The 19,611-nt window shown below is 44.3% G+C and overlaps 1 protein-coding gene and 1 long non-coding RNA gene across 2 annotated transcripts in view; both read left to right on the top strand.

Moving 5' to 3' along the window:
* The first annotated feature begins 2,660 nt into the window (after positions 1–2,660).
* LOC116982962 lies at positions 2,661–3,677 on the top strand. The gene is made up of 3 exons (XR_004414581.1): positions 2,661–2,691; positions 3,364–3,474; positions 3,584–3,677. It is a non-coding gene; the product is annotated as an uncharacterized LOC116982962 (long non-coding RNA).
* Positions 3,678–6,734: 3,057 nt separating this feature from the next.
* LOC116982982 (tyrosine-protein phosphatase non-receptor type substrate 1-like) overlaps positions 6,735–19,611 on the top strand; it is a 42,087-nt gene continuing 29,210 nt past the window's right edge. The window contains exons 1-3 of the mRNA XM_033036514.1: positions 6,735–6,747; positions 15,918–16,238; positions 17,845–18,150. Coding sequence (XP_032892405.1) covers positions 6,735–6,747; positions 15,918–16,238; positions 17,845–18,150 — 640 coding nt within the window. The remainder of the gene's footprint in view (positions 6,748–15,917; positions 16,239–17,844; positions 18,151–19,611) is intronic.

Below are 19,611 nucleotides of genomic sequence, written 5' to 3'. Positions count from 1 at the left end.
TGGTGGACATTTACTTAACAACACCACATGATATTGGCTTCTCCATAATACTGTAATGGGGTCTCCGATTCTACAACAAGACATAATAAACTTTTTCACCACCCCATTTTAATCTCTAGAGAACTAAATACGGCAATTCCCAAGTATATATTTCCGCTCATACAGCACAGTTTGTCCTATGGTTGGGCTGGCTTTATCAATGCAGATATTTGCATTTCTACTATCATTTATAACGTTATCCATTCCTCGGTTTCGTTCCTTATTCCAAATAGTTCGCCTGATCGTGATCGTTAAATGTGATCTAGTTGGAACGCTCATGATTCCAGCCTGATCCATGGTCGTACCCCTCAAAGAAAAAAAAAGAAACATATTCAGCCAAATGCCAGTAGTTTAAATTACTCCTTTATAATTTCTACTTCTTCAACTGAGTCCAATCTTTCCGCCCTGCGATGCCCCTCCTGTCCACCAGGACATGTTTTTCCTTCCACTCTACCGCAATCCCTCCCCTCTCACATCTATATTACTAAAACTCTGTTCTTGACCGGTTTTGGCTTTCTGTGCTGCGGTTTCCGAGAGTACGCCGCCACCTACGGCCGTCATTTTTGGCCACCTCGCTCAGAGCCCCCCTCCGCCGCATGTGTGCCGCGGATTTTTCCCGTCGATGAAAATTGACAGATATATTAATGTTTTTACAACATTCCCCATTCTCTCTACTGCCCCCGCTGGAGGGAGGGGGAGGGACTATAAAATCAGGAAGTGGTGTGCCTCAATCAGTCTCTGCAAGTGGTGTGCCTCAATCAGAGCTTTGAATGACACTGAAAAATGTCTACAGCACTGTGAGTACCCTTAATTTGGTTTGAAAATGAAAATATGGTTAGAGGTAAAAAAAAGCACTGCCTGCAAATGGTTGTTTGGGTTTGGGTTGAAGTAAAAAGGCACTCTCTCTCCCCCCTTCCCTCTCCTCTCCCCCCTCCCTCTCCTCCCCCCCTCCCTCCTCCATCTCCTCTTCCCCCCCCCTCCCTCTCCTCTTCCCCCCCCCCCCTCCCTCTCCTCTCCCCCCTCTCCTCTCCTCCCCTTCTCTCCTCCCCCCCCCTCTCCTCCCCCCCTCTCCCCCCCCTCTCCCCCCTCTCCTCCTCCCCTCCCCCCCACCCCCCTCCTCCCTCCCCTCCCCTACCCCCTCCCCCCCTCTCCTCCCCCCTTTCATCCCCCCCTCTCCTCCCCCCCTCTCCTCCTCCCCTCTCCTCCTCCCCTCCCCCTCCTCTCCTCCTCCCCTCTCCTCCCCCCTCTCCACCCCCCCCTCATCCTCCACCCTCCACCCCCCTCCCCCACCGTCCCTCCCCTAACCAAACCCCTCTCGCCCTCCCCCCTCCCCTCCCCCCGCCCCTCCCCTCCCCCCCTCCCCCCTCCCCCCTCCCCCCCTCCCCCCCCTTCCCCCCCTTCCCCCCTCCACCCTCTCCTCCACCCTCTCCTCCCCCCTCCTCCCCCTCTCCTCCCCCCCTCTCCTCCACCCTCCATCCCCTCCCCCACCGTCCCTCCCCTAAACCCCCTCCCCTCCACACACCCTTACCCCCTCCCTACTCCACAACTCTCCCCCGCCCCTCATCTCAACCCCCCTCTCAGCACTCCCTCTCTCTCCCCCCCCCCTCTCCCCCCCCCCCCTCCCCCCTCCCCCCTCCCCCCCCCCCCCTCACCCCCCCCCCTCTCTCCCCCCCCCCCCCTCTCTCTCTCCCCCCCCCCCCCCTCTCTCTCTCTCTCTCCCCCATCCTCCCCTCCATTAGCGTGAGTGCGGGAGGTGGGGGGGGGGGGGGTAGTTTGTGTGTGATGCTGCATGCCGCCCCCCCCCCCCCCCCACAACCGCACGTTGGGGGAACAGACCCAACGGGTCTGCACTTGGTCTAGTAATTCATACAATTTCTTAAATAAACTCACAAGTGATACTGCAAATTCATTTCACACATTGGAGGAGCATCATTCAGTCAGATCCTATTCCACTTGGACCATAGGACTCGTTCAACATGTCCCCCCAAAGCAGATATAACAAACAAGTAACAACCTTTGGACCCAAAACCCAGCTTGATGCGATGCAATATCTGCAATCCGATCTGTACCAGTCCTTAACATTGGTGCATAGATGGCAAAGACTAATCTTTGTGAACATTTCAGATTACCGTGACTTTAAAAAAAGGCAGAAACAACCATGTTGAGTAAAAAGTACCAGGAGCTACACATTGCTCTTGTTTAGAGTCCCCCCTCACCACATATGCCGATTATATTCAAGGTACGGTGCATCAAGAAGCAGACGAGAACAAAGCATTCAATATAGCATCGTGTACATCTCAACTAAAGTGTTGTGCATCAGAAGGCGCCATGATTTGGAAAATAAAATGCTGCAGTGCTTCACCAGCACAAAAACGTGGAGATTGTTTCAGCTCTGTCACGAGCGTAATCATGGCTGACAGATATTGCTTACTCTGTGGTTTAGCGCAATATAAAGTTTAGTGTCTATTAAGATGACAGAGGAGCTGCATCTGAATAAAGCAAACATGTGTTATTTACAGTCAATGTGCTGCCAAAGTAGTGAGAACCAGCAGCAATTGTATATATAACGCAAGTTTAAACACCGAGGCCTCAATTTACTTTCTATTAGGGAATGGATGGCAGGCGAACGCCTTTAATATTGCTGAAGACACGGTAAGCTACGTTTTTTCGAGTTATTTCAATCTATGGCATTAACGCTCTCCACTCAAGTACAGTAACCTGTACCTATATCGCATGAATATCGATTGGATTTATTTATGCATTAGAGCACCTTGAACAGCTCTGACATTCTAGTTTTGAACTACAAATGTTTGTCAATTGTGGGTACCTTTTAATTAAAATGAACGTTTTAGAATGAAGTGAATTCAGTCGTTTTTGTAGAAGGAGCAGTTGAGACCTGAAAAGTACAGCAAGAGCAGACGATGGACCTAAATGCAATTTCTATGTACGAAAATCTTTAGGATACCAAGGTAAATAGATGGGGAATAAGAGCAAGTGGTATTAATGTACAAGGCCGTAAAGATCAGCATAGCCCGGTGGGCGGGATGCCCTGATTCTGTGTGGGTACTACGTGATTTCGGAGTCGTACAACACAGAAACAATTAGGATGAGCTCAAATCGATTAACAAGCAGGACCCAAAATATTCCAGCGTTTTAAAAGAAAAAGTGATGTCATTGATAAAATTAGTCACACGTGTAAAGATTTTCGGCATGCTGCCATGGCATTTTTTTTTTACTCTTTTGAGAAATTGCCTTTTTGCATTCACCGTCTGAATTCAATTGCATATAAGGAGTGATACAAATGAATAAAACATTATTTTGCAGCGAACGGGAAAAGAAAATGATGAGTTCTGCTCATATGCAGCATTAGATTTATCCAAGTCAAAGATGGTTTCAAATATGAAAGGCACGGAGGAAAGAACCACATATGCAGAGGTAGGTTGTGGGTTGTCGCAAGTCATTCGGAAGAGTAAACGTGGTTTCTTTTTTTTTAAGTGGCTTTCTTCTATAAATAATTACCTATTCCTAAACATTGTATTCACAGATTAAGCGAGTGAAAACCAGTCAGAAGCTGATTTATGCTTCTGAGGAGCTGAATGGATTCTAGAAAACAGAAGGGGCCAAATCGAAGTAAAAATGAAGGACTAGAATTTAACGGCGTGCTTAATTTAAGACATCAACATAAAATCCGTGCCAAATTATGCATTATCAACGTGGAAACATTTTTGTTGTCATTTAACTATCATTGTTTGACATCAATAATTTAGCTTGTGTGCATTTGTATTTTTATTTCTTACTGTTGATCTTTTTCAAATAGAAATAACTCAATGGCGACCTTTGCAATTGCATTGATAGATGCCGTGTTTGTTCATCGTGAGTGGAAGTCATATTTCATGAATTCGTTGAAACTAAATGTTACGTCTATTCATGGCAAATTCCCCATAAATTATCCTTATATGAACTACGAAGATAACGATCAGCGCCATGTGATATGTTCCCTGAAATAATGTGTAGGCTGGCATATTAATTTACTCTACCAAATTGCACCTCAAACAATTCCGACTGGAGGGGGTGTTCAACATGGAGAAGCTTAAACGTTTAAGTAGCTACCACCAATAAAACGGGCGTTCCCAAGTCTGAATTCTCCCCCCATTTAGAAAATAGTCTAAGCCTTTATTCCTACTACCAAAATACATGTCTCCGCACTTTGCTATGCTGTATTCCATCTCCCACTTCTCAGCCCACTCTCTCAACCTGCCCAATTCTTTCTGCAGTGTCCCTGCTTTCTATACGCTACCTACCCCTCCACCTATCTTCGTAAGTTCCTATGATTCAACTGTGGTGATGTGGGTCAGAATAACTGTATACCATCTAACTTCCTTCATAAAACAGAGTTTGGCATGTATGACGAAAATTATGGAGATTTGGTTGATGTGAGGAATGTTTCACATCATGTGGGGAATGTGTCCTTAATGTTTTCTTTAACCCTTGACCCTTTCCGGCCAATTCATTCATATGAGTAATATGAGTCCAAGTCATTGGTCTTGTGACATCTTTAGTACAAGAGTTAAATATTGTAGTACTAATACTTGTAACATTATATGTCGTGTTTATCTATGTATGTAATTCAAACTCATCTTGATATCTGCAGCTTTGCATTGTTTTTCCATTTGCACAAAAACAGTTTTTCCCCACCTTGCTCCCCTTTGTCCTGTGTTGTAAATTCAATAAGTTTTGTTCAGATCGATGGTATATTTAAACACTTATTAAGGTTTAAAAACCGTAAAAACCGCGACTGCGCATTTTGGGGACAGTTCCCGTGCGCATCTTTACTGGCGTCGCGAAGGGCACCCAACGAGTCCTCAGCCGCGCCTGCGCAGTTGGACTCTTTCCAGAATTGAGATGGCGGGACGGCGACGACGACGAGCCACGCGAACAATCTGGAGCATGGGCGCTGAAGCTGGCGGGTATATTTTAAAGTGGTCTTCCAGGCTACATATAATTAAACACGTGTCAAAAAGATTATGTCTTTGTTTGAGAATTGCTTAACTAAAATAAGTGTATGCACAAATTCTAATAACAACAAATCCTTGTGCAATTGTGTCCCATGATAATATGGCGAGTATTTCGTTTGGCACTAAATATAAACCAACAAGTATATTCATAGAAACACAGAAACTGGGTGCAGGAGTAGGCCATTCGGCCCTTCGAGCCTGCACCGCCATTCAATATGATCATGGCTGATCATCCAACTCAGTATCCTGTACCTGCCTTCTCTCCATACCCCCTGATCCCTTAAGCCACAAGGGCCACATCTAACTCCCTGATAAATATAGCTAATGAATTGGCCTCTGTGGCAGAGAATTCCAGAGATTCACCACTCTCTGTGTGAAAAATGTTTTCCTCATCTCGGTCTTAAAAGATTTCCCCCTTATCCTTAAACTGTGACCCCTTGTTCTGGACTTCCCCAACATCGGGAACAATCTTCCTGCATCTAGCATCGGAGTGTTTAAGAAGGAACTGCAGATGCTGGAAAATCGAAGGTACACAAAAAGCTGGAGAAACTCAGCAGTGAAGCAGCATCTATGGAGCGAAGGAAATAGGCAACGTTTCGGGCCGAAACCCTTCTTTTTGATGGGACAATATTATGGAAAATTATTTGAATTTATATTTCTGTTTATGCATAACATTATTAAACAATTGAATTAGTGAAAACATAATAAAATATTGTTTTTGTTGTCTCGATGGAGCATTCCAATCTCTGTGGAGTCCACTGATCGTTGAAAGCCTAGAATCAACATTCCCTGCGCCCTCTTCAGGGCCACCTATGCAAGAACATAACGGAAGTGGGCGAGCAGGCAATGGGATGGGCAGATATATAACCATATAACAATTACAGTACGGAAACAGGCCATCTCGGCCCTTCTAGTCCGTGCCGAACACTTACTCTCAACTAGCTCCATCTACCTGCACTCAGCTCAAAACTCTCCATTCCTTTCCCGTACATATACCTATCCAATTTATTTTGCCTCCACCACTTTCACTGGAAGCTCATTCCACACAGCTACCACTCTCTGAGTAAAGAAGTTCCCCCTCATGTTACCCCTAAACTTTTGTCCCTTATTTCTCAAATATCGAAGGGCCGGCACATAAAATTGCAAATGGTCAGTATGAAGCACCCCCCCCCCCCCCCCCCCCCCAATGATAGACTAACAAGGTCTGTCTTCTCGTTGCATGAGCAATCCATGTCAACGATGTCATATTGTTCCCAGAATTTCGACTTGGATCAAGAAGGTTAATCCCAGTCATTCAATAAGTATAATTGGGCACATTTCTGTTTCACTAAATCATTTTATAGGCGAGACAAGCGACGAACACCTTTTTTTGATTGCTATTACTCGTCTACAATCCACTGTTCATGTGATTTGCTGGGTGCCGAGAAACGACCATCAAAGGTCCTTGCAGGTCCAAAATTCGCTAAACATCACTGTCGAATATTTTTTAAAGATAGAACCGTAGCACTTCCACGACCTGCTTTCCAAAACAATAAATGTCTAACAATGTACTGGACATTCAACGTGGAATATGATATCCAATAATAAATCCTTGCATTGTAATTTCATAATTCAATAGATGTTACTGATGAATCTAACACGTGTGGATGAATGGTTAGTTCATTTGATTGTAAAGAAAACATGGAAAGAAAAGGTTAGTGCAGGAATATATTGTATCCATTTTCTGGTATTGTTACCAACATCCTCTGTAAGATTTCCACATTCTGATAATGTCACAGCTTACTGTTTCACCGTCCTATTTTCATTATATCCTTAACATAGAAACATAGAAACATAGACATTAGGTGCAGGAGTAGGCCATTCGGCCCTTCGAGCCTGCACCGCCATTCAATATGATCATGGCTGATCATTCAACTCAGTATCCCGTACCTGCCTTCTCTCCATACCCTCTGATCCCTTTAGCCACAAGGGCCACATCTAACTCCCTCTTAAATATAGCCAATGAACTGGCCTCAACTACCCTCTGTGGCAGAGAGTTCCAGAGATTCACCACTCTCTGTGTGAAAAACGTTTTTCTCATCTCGGTTTTAAAGGATTTCCCCCTTATCCTTAAACTGTGACCCCTTGTCCTGGACCTCCCCAACATCGGGAACAATCTTCCTGCATCTAGCCTGTCCAATCCCTTAAGAATTTTGTAAGTTTCTATAAGATGCCCTCTCAATCTCCTAAATTCTTGAGAGTACAAACCAAGTCTATCCAGTCTTTCTTCATAAGACAGTCCTGACATCCCAGGAATCAGTCTGGTGAACATTCTCTGCACTCCCTCTAGGGCAGTAATGTCCTTCCTCGGATTTGGAGACCAAAACTGTACGCAATACTCCAGGTGTGGTCTCACCAAGACCCTGTACAACTGCAGTAGAACCTCCCTGCTCCTATACTCAAATCCTTTTGCTATGAAAGCTAACATAGCATTCGATTTCTTCACTGCCTGCTGCACCAGCATGCCTACTTTCAATGATTGGTGTACCATGACACCCAGGTCTCGCTGCATCTCCCCTTTTCCTAGTCGGCCACCATTTAGATAATAGTCTGCTTTCCTGTTTTTGCCACCAAAATGGATAACCTCACATTTATCCACATTATACTGCATCTGCCAAACATTTGCCCACTCACCCAGCCTATCCAAGTCACCTTGCAGTCTCCTAGCATCCTCCTCACAGCTAACGCTGCTCCCCAGCTTAGTGCCATCCGCAAACTTGGAGATATTGCTTTCAATTCCCTCATCCAGATCATTAATATATATTGTAAATAGCTGGGGTCCCAGCACTGAGCCTTGCGGTACCCCACTAGTCACTGCCCGCCATTGTCAAAAGGACCCGTTTACTCCTACTCTTTGCTTCCTGTTTGTCAGCCAGTTCTCTATCCACATCAATACTGAACCCCAATGCCGTGTGCTTTAAGTTTGTATACTAATCTCTTATGTGGGACCTTGTCGAAAGCCTTCTGGAAGTCCAGATACACCACATCCACTGGTTCTCCCCTATCCACGATACTAGTTACATCCTCGAAAAATTCTATAAGATTCGTCAGACATGATTTACCTTTTGTAAATCCATGCTGACTTTGTCCAATGATTTCACCACTTTCCAAATGTGCTGCTATCCCATCTTTAATAACTGACTCTAGCAGTTTCCCCACTACCGATGTTAGACTAACTGGTCAGTAATTCCCCGTTTTCTCGCTCCCTCCCTTCTTAAAAAGTGGGGTTACGTTTGCTACCCGCCAATCCTCAGGAACTACTCCAGAATCTAAAGAGTTTCGAAAGATTATTACTAATGCATCCACTATTTCTGGAGCTACTTCCTTAAGTACTCTGGGATGCAGGCTATCTGGCCCTGGGGATTTATCGGCCTTTAATCCATTCAATTTACCCAACACAACTTCCCGGCTAACCTGGATTTCACTCAATTCCCCCAACTCCTTTGACCCGCGGTCCCCTGCTATTTCCGGCAGATTATTTATGTCTTCCTTAGTGAAGACGGATCCAAAGTAGTTATTCAATTGGTCCGCCATATCCTTGTTCCCCATGATCAACTCACCTATTTCTGACTGCAAGGGACCTACATTTGTTTTAACTAATCTCTTTCTTTTCACATATCTATAAAAACTTTTGCAGTCAGTTTTATATGTTCCCTGCCAGTTTTCTTTCATAATCTATTTTTCCTTTCCTAATTAAGCCCTTTGTCCTCCTCTGCTGGTCTCTGAATTTCTCCCAGTCCTCCGGTATGCTGCTTTTTCTGGCTAATTTGTACGCATCATCCTTCGCTTTGATACTATCCCTGATTTCCCTTGTTATCCACGGATGCACTACCTTCCCTGATTTATTCTTTTGCCAAACTGGGATGAACAATTTTTGTAGTTCATCCATGCAGTCTTTAAATGTCTTCCATTGCATATCCACCGTCAACCCTTTTAGAATTAAACGCCAGTCAATCTTGCCCAATTCACGTCTCATACCCTCAAAGTTACCTTTTTTTTTAAAGTTCAGAACCATTGTTTCTGAATTAACAATGTTACTCTCCATCCTAATGAAGAACTCAACCATATTATGGTCACTCTTGCCCAAGGGGGCACGTACAACAAGACTGCTAACTAACCCTTCCTCATTACTGAATACCCAGTCTAAAATAGCCTGCTCTCTCGTTGGTTCCTCTACATGTTGATTTAGATAACTATCCCGCATACATTCCAAGAAATCCTCTTCCTCAGCTCCCCTGCCAATTTGATTCACCCAATCTATATGTAGATTGAAGTCACCCATTATAACTGTTTTGCCTTTGTCGAACGCATTTCTAATTTCCTGTTTGATACCATCTCCAACTTCACTACTACTGTTAGGTGGCCTGTACACAACACCCACCAGCGTTTTCTGCCCCTTAGTGTTTCGCAGCTCTACCCATACCGATTCCACATCCTCCAAACTAATGTCCTTCCTTTCCATTGCGTTAATCTCCTCTCTAATCAGCAACGCTACCCCACCTCCTTTTCCTTTCTCTCTATCCCTCCTGAATATTGAATATCCCTGGATGTTCAGCTCCCAGCCTTGGTCACCCTGGAGCCATGTCTCCGTGATCCCAACTATATCATAGTCATTAATAGCTATCTGCACATTCAACTCATCCACCTTATTACGAATGCTCCTTGCATTGAGACACAAAGCCTTCAGGCTTGTTTTTACAACACTCTTACCCCTTATACAATTATGTTGAAAAGTGGCCCTTTTTGATTTTTGCCCTGATTTTGTCTGCCTGCCAATTTTACTTTTCACCTTGCTACCTATTGCTTCTACCCTCATTTTACACCCCTCTGTCTCTACGCTCACACATTTAAGAAACCCTTTCCCTTTAACTCCATCCTCCACTATCCCATTCGACACCCCACCCCCCTTATTCAGTTTAAAACCACCCGTGTAGCAGTGGCCAAAATGCGCCTGACATCCTTGCGATATTTACGATACTCGTTATGATAGACGATAGAACATCCAAATCATATTAAGAGAGTAGGATATATTCGGCGTGGATATCTTTACGTGGAGTCATGTTTCACCCAAATCTATTGAATACATAGAGGCACAGAGCTACACTGCACTGAAACCTGACATTAGCCCAACTCGTCTATGCCAACCGGAGGCTGCTCCTAAACCCCATCCCTCCACGTGATTCTTATCCATGTATGTCCAATGGTCTTTTAAATGTCGTAACGAGTTTTTTGTTGTTGATGAATCTGGTTCAACGCATTGTGGCAGACAGCACCAGCGAAACGCTATTGCTAACTTCTTACCACCATAAACACGATGAATGGTTTACTCATGGTGGCAGGCAATTACTACTAGCGTGCCGTTGGTATCAGTGCCGGGGCCTTATTATTTCACAATATATATATACATCTTTCTCAATCAGTTGCCCCGGCCTGCGCACACGCACACACGCACAGAAACGCACATACACAGACACACACACATCCACCACACACTTGAATGGGTTCAATCTGACACTGATGGAATGTGGGGCCGCACAGTGGCACAGTATGTAGAGCTGTTGACTCGCAGCGCCAAATACCTGGGTTCGATTCTGACTTCAGGTGGTGTCTATGTGGAGTGTGCACGTTCACCCGGTGACTGCATGTGTTTTCTCCGGGTACGCAGGATTGTAGGTTAATTGGCCGCTGTAAATTGTTCCTAGTGTGGTGATATTGGATGAGAAAGTGGGATAACCATAGACAGAGTATGAAGGGATGATCAATGCACAGCGTGGACTCAGTGAACCAAGAGACTGTTTCCATGCTGTATCTCTAAACATTTAGAAATTATACTTCATAATGAAAATCGGGTTAGATTAAAATTTCTCCCTCTGTTCGACTTGAAAATCTATCGAATGCTTCACGGCTATGGGCAGATAAGCAGACGTTATCGCTTTGATGATAGTCCCATGTAAGCCAAGGTAAACTAAGTTTTACACAAGACGACAATAATCATATGATACGGAATTAGTCTAATCTTGAGATGATACCAGAAATAAGTTCTGCATCATGTTCGGAGCAGATATACTTGGCCAAAAGGCCTGTTCCTATGCTATACTGTCCTTTTTACTTCTCAAAGGCCTTGCTAAAGTCCATTTAGACGACGTCTATGTCCCTGGCACCAGCAATCTTATTTGCTGCTTCTTCAAAATACTCTGGCAAATTCGTCTCTCATTCACAAAGCCATGCTTACTATATCCACTGTACGGATACCATTCCAAATACAGGTGTATCTCATCCCTCCACTTCACTCTGATTCATTTCTTCACTGTTCTTCATTCTGATTCAATGAATCAAACGCGAATCCACATTGGTATTTTCCCATATATACCTGTGTGTGCTTACGTGTGTCCAGTCACCTCTTTGTTAATTTGAGCAGTCAGGTGCGGGATTAACAACAATGGACAATAGACAACAGGTGCAGGAGTAGGCCATTTGGCCCTTCGAGCCAGTACCGCCATTTAATGTGATCATGGCTGATCATCCACAATCACTAGCCCGTTCCTGCCTTCTCCCCATATCCCCTGACTCCGAGGAGAGGTTAGTCTACGTGGTAGTCTGTGGTACGTCCGCAACTCTCTGTAATTTCTAGCTGTCTTGGGAGTAGCTGTTCCCAAACCATGCCTTGATGCGGCCCGATAAAATGTTTTCAATAGCGCATCTTTTGAGGCTGGGCTGTTGGGGACATGCGTAACTGCCCAAGCCTTCTAAGAGAGTAGAGGTATTGGTGTGCTTTATTTGCCATTGTATCGACGTGGCTGGTCCAGGACAAATTGTTGGTGATATGTATTCCTAAAAACCTGGCGCTTTAGCAGCATCAATGTATACCAGGGTATGTGCACCGCTTCGCTTGCCGAAGTCGATCATAACTTCTTTGTCTTGCTTTCATTAAGAGAACGGCTATGTCATGATATAAGGAAACGTCTCTGTCCAGAGTCCCTTAGTCCTTGTAATATATGGATTTCCATGGATTATTGGGATTCAGGCATTGATTGACAACCAGCACACAAGGATGTGACAATACTATAGTATAAGCCCTCTAATTCAGGCCAGTACTTTCAACTACTTTAGGCATTTACTGATCCACGTCATTACTTCCAACTGTGGCACCCGCCTTGTATATACAGTAGCTTGTAGCACCGTGTACGTAAAGCAGGACTGGGCCTCTTTGCTTTCTGATTGCATTCCATCTGGATATCTGTGGAGTTTCCAGTTACCTTCAGGTTTCGCGTCCACAGGAAGTAAAGCAGTTCAGACTACAATGTCCGAAGGACTTATGCAAGTACATTGGAGCATCTAGGAAGATAGAAACCTAACTGACAGTGAGGCGCGGATTTCCCTGCATCCCAGCAAACTTTGCCAGGCTATTTTTATATAACCACAACTCATACAATTAGCGATTCTTCACAGAGAATTCACCATACTCACATATAGAATAAGGATTTAGAAACCGGTAATTGTTGTCAGTATATTGCCCAAACGATTATCTTGCTAATATTATATTCCAAATAGTCACAACCATGCAGTTTATTCCGCTGTTTTCCTAATCCTGCCGTATTTGGAGCAATTGGATTGCTTATGTGAACTGATAACCTGATAGTAATTAATCGCTGAACGCCTTTATTAGCAATCAAACAGCTTTGCGCAAACTATAGAAACAGGTGTCCGTACAACCCCTGTGAATTCTTCATTGACGTTGACATAGTTTAACCTGTCTACACGCACTCCCCCCTCCGCTTGCATCCACTCCCCGACACTAAACTACACTAACCGTGCCTGCATCACTGCCGGGACAATAAAATTATGGAGTATTGGGTCTGGCTTGATTTCCTCCATATTTAGCAATTTTTGCACGAATTTCGGCATTTCCATCGGTATATGTGTTACGGCGGTGAACGCTATTTCTGCTTGGAAAACCTACAATAGTCGGTCCAAAGCCCCCCATCTGGGCAACAAATCACATAGAAACACAGAAACATAGAAAATAGGTGCAGGAGTAGGCTATTCGGCCCTTCGAGCATTACCGCCATTCAATATGATCATGGCTGATCATCCAACTCGGTATCCTGTACCTGCCTTTAGCAACAAGGGCCGCATCTAACTCCCTCTTAAATACAGCAAATGAACTGGCCTGAACTATCTTCAGTGGCAGAGAATTCCAGAGATTCACCACTTTCTGTGTGAAAAATATTTTCTCATCTCGGTCCTAAAAGATTTCCCCCTTATCCATAAACTGTGACCCCTTGTTCTGGATTTCCCCAACATCGGGAACAATCTTCCTGCATCTAGCCTGTCCAACCCCTTAAGAGTTGTGTAAGTTTCTATAAGATCCCCCCTCAATCTTCTAAATTCTAGCAAGTACAAGCCGAGTCTATCCAGTCTTTCTTCATTTGAAAGTCCTGACATCCCAGTAATCAGTCTGGTGAACCTTCTCTGTACTCCATCTATGGCAAGAATGTCTTTACTCAGATAAGGAGACCAAAACCGTACGCAATACTCCAGGTGTGGTCTCACCAAGACCCTGTACAACTGCAGTAGAGCCTTCCTGCTCCTATACTCAAATCCTTTTGCTATGAATGCTAACATACCATTGGCTTTCTTCACTGCCTGCTGCACCTGCATGCATACTTTCTATGACTGGTGTACCATGCCACCCAGGCCTCGTTGCATCTCCCCTTTTCCTAATCGGCCACCATTCTGATAATAGCCTACTTTCCTGTTTTTGCCACCAAAGTGGATATCCTCACATTTATCCACATTATACTGCATCTACCATGCATCTGCCCACTCACCCAGCCTAGCCAAGTCACCTTGCAGTCTCCTAGCATCCTCCTCATAGCTAACACTGCTCCCCAGCAAACTTGGAGATATTGCCTTCAATTCCCTCATCCAGATCATTAATATATATTGTAAATAGCTGGGGTCCCAGCACTGAGCCTTGCGGTACCCCACTAGTCACTGCTCGCCATTGTGAAAAGGACCCGTTTACTCCTACTCTTTGCTTCCTGTTTGTCAGCCAGTTCTCTACCCACATCAATACTGAACCCCCATGCCGTGTGCTTTAAGTTTGTATACTAATCTCATATGTGGGACCTTGTCGAAAGCCTTCTGGAAGTCCAGATACACCACATCCACTGGTTCTCCCCTATCCACTCTACTAGTTAAATCCTCGAACATTTCTATAAGATTCGTCAGACATGATTTACCTTTCATAAATCCATGCTGAATTTGTCCAATGATTTCACCACTTTCCAAATGTGCTGCTATCCCATCTTTAATAACTGACTCTAGCAGTTTCCCCACTACCGATGTTAGACTAACTGGACTGTAATTCCCCGTTTTCTCTCTCCCTCCCTTTTTAAAAAGTGGGGTTACATTAGCTACCCTCCAATCCTCCAGAATCTAAAGAATTTTGTAAAATTATCACTAATGCACCCACTATTTCTGGGGCTACTTCCTTAAGTACTCTGGGATGCAGCCTATCTGGCCCTGGTGATTTATCGGCCTTTAATCCATTCAATTTACCTAACACCACTTCCCGGCTAACCTGGATTTTACTCACTTCATCCATCTCATTTGACCCCTGGTCCACTGCTATCTGTTTCACCGTGCACGCCCACCGCCATCCTCGTCGATTATGGATTTTCTTACTGAATAATACAAAACCGTTTCACCAAACCGACGTAACACTGAGAGCATTTCGGTGGTGGCGAAAGCAGAAACGCCGACAACAGAAGAACGAATGCCTCAGAAGCAGCGGTGAAGCATTTTATGGTTGTTTCCTGTTAAACCCGACGCAGTTTCACCAGCAATCTCTATCGAATGGCGAATACCTCCCTCTGTTATGAACTTTAAGAATGTATTATCTATTTCGTTGCTAAACTATAGTCCAATGGGTCTCACCAATCTTATCTGAAATGATTTCGCAGATTTTTCTGCTGAAATGACGCAAACTTCCGCTATCATTGCACAACAGTGTACCGATGTTTTTGCAGAGACTAACTGAGCAAAATGAGGACTTTTCTCTTCATCCTGTGCGGAAAATCAAGCTAAATTCAGTATGGAGAGCAGGGGAATTTCAAAAATGGGGATTAGCGCTTAAATGTCGTCATCATAGCTTGTGTTAGTACAAGGACTCGCTGATTATTGGAGTGGAAGTGATAAGGGACGAAATGGGCGGTGCGGTGAGGGGAGGGGGAGCGGTGGATCGTGGTCAGGGATGGTAGCGATCCGGAGTGATGACGTTGGGATGGCGGAATGGGACTGCTAGGGTTGGGGTTTGTGGTTTGATTGGGGAGGCGGGGAGTCAATTTAGCCCAACTAGATGCAAAACGCAGGATTTTAGAGCTCATCTACGTTATATTTGTTTGGTGTATTGCTTTCTCTTCATTCAGTGATAGTCCACAGCCGATTGTGCCGCTGTTTACAGCAATGCAAGTAAAATTAAGTCTCGCCACATCGACAAGAGCCGCGCTGCAGTCACAGAAGGAGTGACGCGCTTCGTCGTCTGACAATTCAACCTTCAGATTCGTTCACTGCTCCACACGCCCTGTGATCACTTGCTGCAGAATGTTGTCCAGTATTGCACTTCGCTGTTTCTCTTTTTGGGGGATAATTTTCACAGGTACATGGCATCCCCATACACCGTTTATACAGACTAAAACCTACATCTATTCAAGGTTTCTTTAATGCGTGTCTTTATTTCCATTTGCAATTAGCCCTGCTCTTGCGTTTAACCTTCTGGGGTGAAATATTCCTAATCTGGCCTGTTTTTCTTTCCTTTAGGCTCTGGGGAAACTGCAGACAATGTAAGTCAATTTCCTCAAGCAGTAACTGTCTCGACGGGCCAACATGCTTCGTTTTACTGCTCTCTTCCCTTCTTTCGTGAAGGGCCCAGCGTAAGCGTACATTGGTGGAAACAGGGTGAAAATGATTTTTTCATCCCAGACCCTGACGGGAGAACGATTTCCGGCGTCAGTACTAAATTCAGTGGCTTCCTGAAAATAGCCAATGTGAGCCGACAGGATGCCGGAGTATATTATTGTACCATCACCCGCCGGGGCACTTTAGTTGGCAACGGAACCGGATCGACATTAGTTGTGTTGGGTAAGTATGTTTAAACGTGTAGCGAATGCGATTTCGCGACTGTGATATTGCCCTGCAAGTAACGTGTTTTTTCAGATTTTAATCATTCATACAGCCAGATGAATACTATAAATATTGCAATTGGTAAATCGTACCATAGATGGTCTGCATGCTGATATGTATAAACAAGACGTGTTAGCGATATTAATATAAACGTATCTTATGTATTGGATGTTTATTTCCAAAGCACAGCATAACATCAGTACAATACAGGTAGCATTTTAGTGCCCGTCGTGAATACGTAAAATACATATGCAACTATGGTAGTGGGTGACCCCGTACGATGTACCATTTCGCCTGCGTTAGATCAAGTGTTTGTTTATATATTGGACGTTAGAGTCATTCAATTGTAGCCGTGGCCTCCACATGAATAACTTTGGACGCTAATGTTGCGGACGTAAAATAGCGAAGAATCGGAACCTACATTTCCATCAACATTTCAAATGACCTGCATGGTATTCCGGACCTTCCACCCAAAATTCTCATATCACAACTAAATCACATTTTTCAGAATTTTGTATTCACATTTTTTATTCAACATTTCCATGTGTGGCATTTCCCCGAGACATCAGTGTGGCAAGAACAACACATTTACCATCATGTTGCGGGAACTGCAGATGCAGGTTTAACCCGAAGAGAGACACAAAATGCTGGAGTCACTCAGCGGGACAGGCAGCATCTCTGGATAGAAGGAATGGGCGACGTTTCGGGTCGCGTCTTTTCTTCAAACTAGCAGGGGAGACGGAGACACAGAGATAAGGAAATGTGACAAAACGAGACAAAGGGGATGACGATCAGGGGGAATGTAGAATACATCATTGTTCGCCAGGAGAAAGGAACAACAAAGTAAACAGAGATAAAATGTAAACGAGGACAGTCAGATTAATCGGAGAACTGGGAAGAGAGCGAAGGCAAGGGTTACTTGAAATTAGAAATGAATATTCATACCGCTGGGGCTTAAGATGCCCAAGCGAAATACGAGGTGTTGTTCCTCCAATTTGCGGTGGACCTCACTTTGACAATGGAAGAGGCCCAGGACAAAAAGATCAGTGTGGGAATGGGAGGGGGAGTCAAAGTGTTGGCTAGTGGTGGGATGCCGTTGGAGGTGGCGAAAATGCCGGAGAATCATGTGCTGTATGCGACGGCTGATGGGGTGAACGGTGAGGACTAGGGGGACAATGTCCCTGTTGCGCCTGGGGGGAGGGGGGGGGCAACGCAGAGCTGCGGGGTATCGAGGAGACACCAGTGAGGGCATCGTTTATGATGGAAGGGGGGAACCCCTGTTTCCTAATGCATGAAGGCATCTCAGATGTCCTGGTATGGAACACCTCATCTTGCGCGCAGATGCGGCGTAGACGGAGGAATTGGGATATACATTTACCATCATGTTTTTCTTCACTAGACAGCACGAGTAAACGTCATCTCTGATTTCAAATCGGGTATAAAGATTCCGTTTACATTATTATAAATGCACAATGAACGCGCGAATCCGCCTCACATTAACCATTCACACTCCGCGCACTTATTTTCTACTAATATAAACGTATCACTGACCTTCATTCCCTAGTTCCGCCAACTCCACTGAAAATTTACTCTGGAATTCCCGAGAAGACGGAATCCTTCTTTATTCTCTGCGCGACATCTCCCTTTTACCCAAAGGATATCAGCTTCATCTGGTATAAAGATGGTATAAAAACTACAACGGATTTAGTTAATAGCAACAAGCCCACCGCAGATGGATTGTATGAAGCTTCCAGCCGATTAAAGGTGACACAGTATGGCCCGACCGGCACCGTTTACACCTGCCTTGTGAATCATGTAACTCACCGTGTTCCTGCAGCAGCCACTTACGTTGTCATCAACTCCGACACAGGTAAGACTGTGTATCTCTATTACCATAGAAAGATACGTAACGTTTGAGATTTCACAAAATGTCGCATGATATGAATTACCGTTAGTCCTGGCCTGAAACTTTCAACCTTGAAGATCCGTCTATTATAATCACATCCGCTGGAATTCCATGTGGCTGCAAATGCTCTCATCAAGTACACGCAAAATTGTCTTTTGACACATTTCATTGGGAGCTGCTACCTCCAACATGTCAGGCGCTGCACTCCGAATCTGAAGAAAGCTACTCCTACAAAACTCCTCGATACGGTATAACCGCTGGTTTTCCTTTTTCTTCAGGGGAAATAGGTTGTAATTGCCCCAGTAAAGCATCCCCCGTGACCAATTGCCCTTCATTTCTGCCCAAACGAGAAGACCCCAAACTTCTCCCAACTCTTCACTGAACCAGCCACAATGATCTCATCTATCATTCTCGCAAACAACCTGTGCATAGACCTAAATTAAAAATTAGTGATTTTCAAGCATTTGTCACGGTATCCTGTCCTTTGGATCCAGTGCTTCGTCCGTGAGGTCTAAAGTTCCACGATCTGCCTTAAATCTTTTATCAGCTTACCAGAATTGTGTAATATTTCCTCTTTCCCGTATGCTTCCAAATTCCTCAAAATATAAGCATATCTTGGCTCATTTGTGCAGTCTAACAACGACCTCCTCACGTTTCCTTTTTTTTTTAAATGTAGGATAACAGCACTCCCATAACAAACACAGAAACCATTCCCCGCCACCGCGAGGGTCAATTGTTTGATTCTAAACAAAATGCCGTGATCCCGATATCCGACTAACATATCTCGCCCTGTCTCCACTGCCGGATGAGTCAACGCAGAGGTGTAAGATGGATACATGAGCTAGTATCCGCTCCTTGCCGAAAGTCCAAGGAGCTGAAACGGTGTCTCTCATTCCCTGAGCATGACATTACTTCCCACAGATCAGAAATGTTGCAAATAATTTAAAGCTTCAAATAAAGTAACACGCTGAAAATATTCTCATTGACATTCCTGAATTTTAAAGCGAATATAATTTGTGAGTCGGACAGACGGTTTGCTGCCTCCGATTTAATCAGAGGTATCTCTCATATTGAACTTTCATTTTAATAAGGAATAAGTGAACACCGGTTCGTTTTTTAAAGCTGTTGTTCTCGTAGTAAAGTATGAAAGCCATTATTTCTCACTTATATGAATAGGTTCATAAAATTACGCCTGAAAGCATGTTTTATTTTTTGACATAATATAGAACAGTACACCACACTATCAAACATTTCGTCCCGCACGTGATGCAAGTTAAAATAATTTCCTTTCCCTTTTGGTGATCTATTTCCTTACACACTCTGCATCTCAATGTACCTGTACGAAAGATTATTAAAGCCCACGTTCGCTTCTGCTTCCAACACCACCATCACCTGGCAACGTTTTCACGGCACTCACCAGTTTCT

The sequence above is a fragment of the Amblyraja radiata genome, chromosome 17 (genome assembly GCF_010909765.2).
Source record: "Amblyraja radiata isolate CabotCenter1 chromosome 17, sAmbRad1.1.pri, whole genome shotgun sequence".
Lineage (NCBI taxonomy): Eukaryota > Metazoa > Chordata > Chondrichthyes > Rajiformes > Rajidae > Amblyraja > Amblyraja radiata.
The sequence above is the reverse complement of the archived record's forward strand: the minus strand, read 5'-3'. Positions and strand labels throughout refer to the sequence as shown.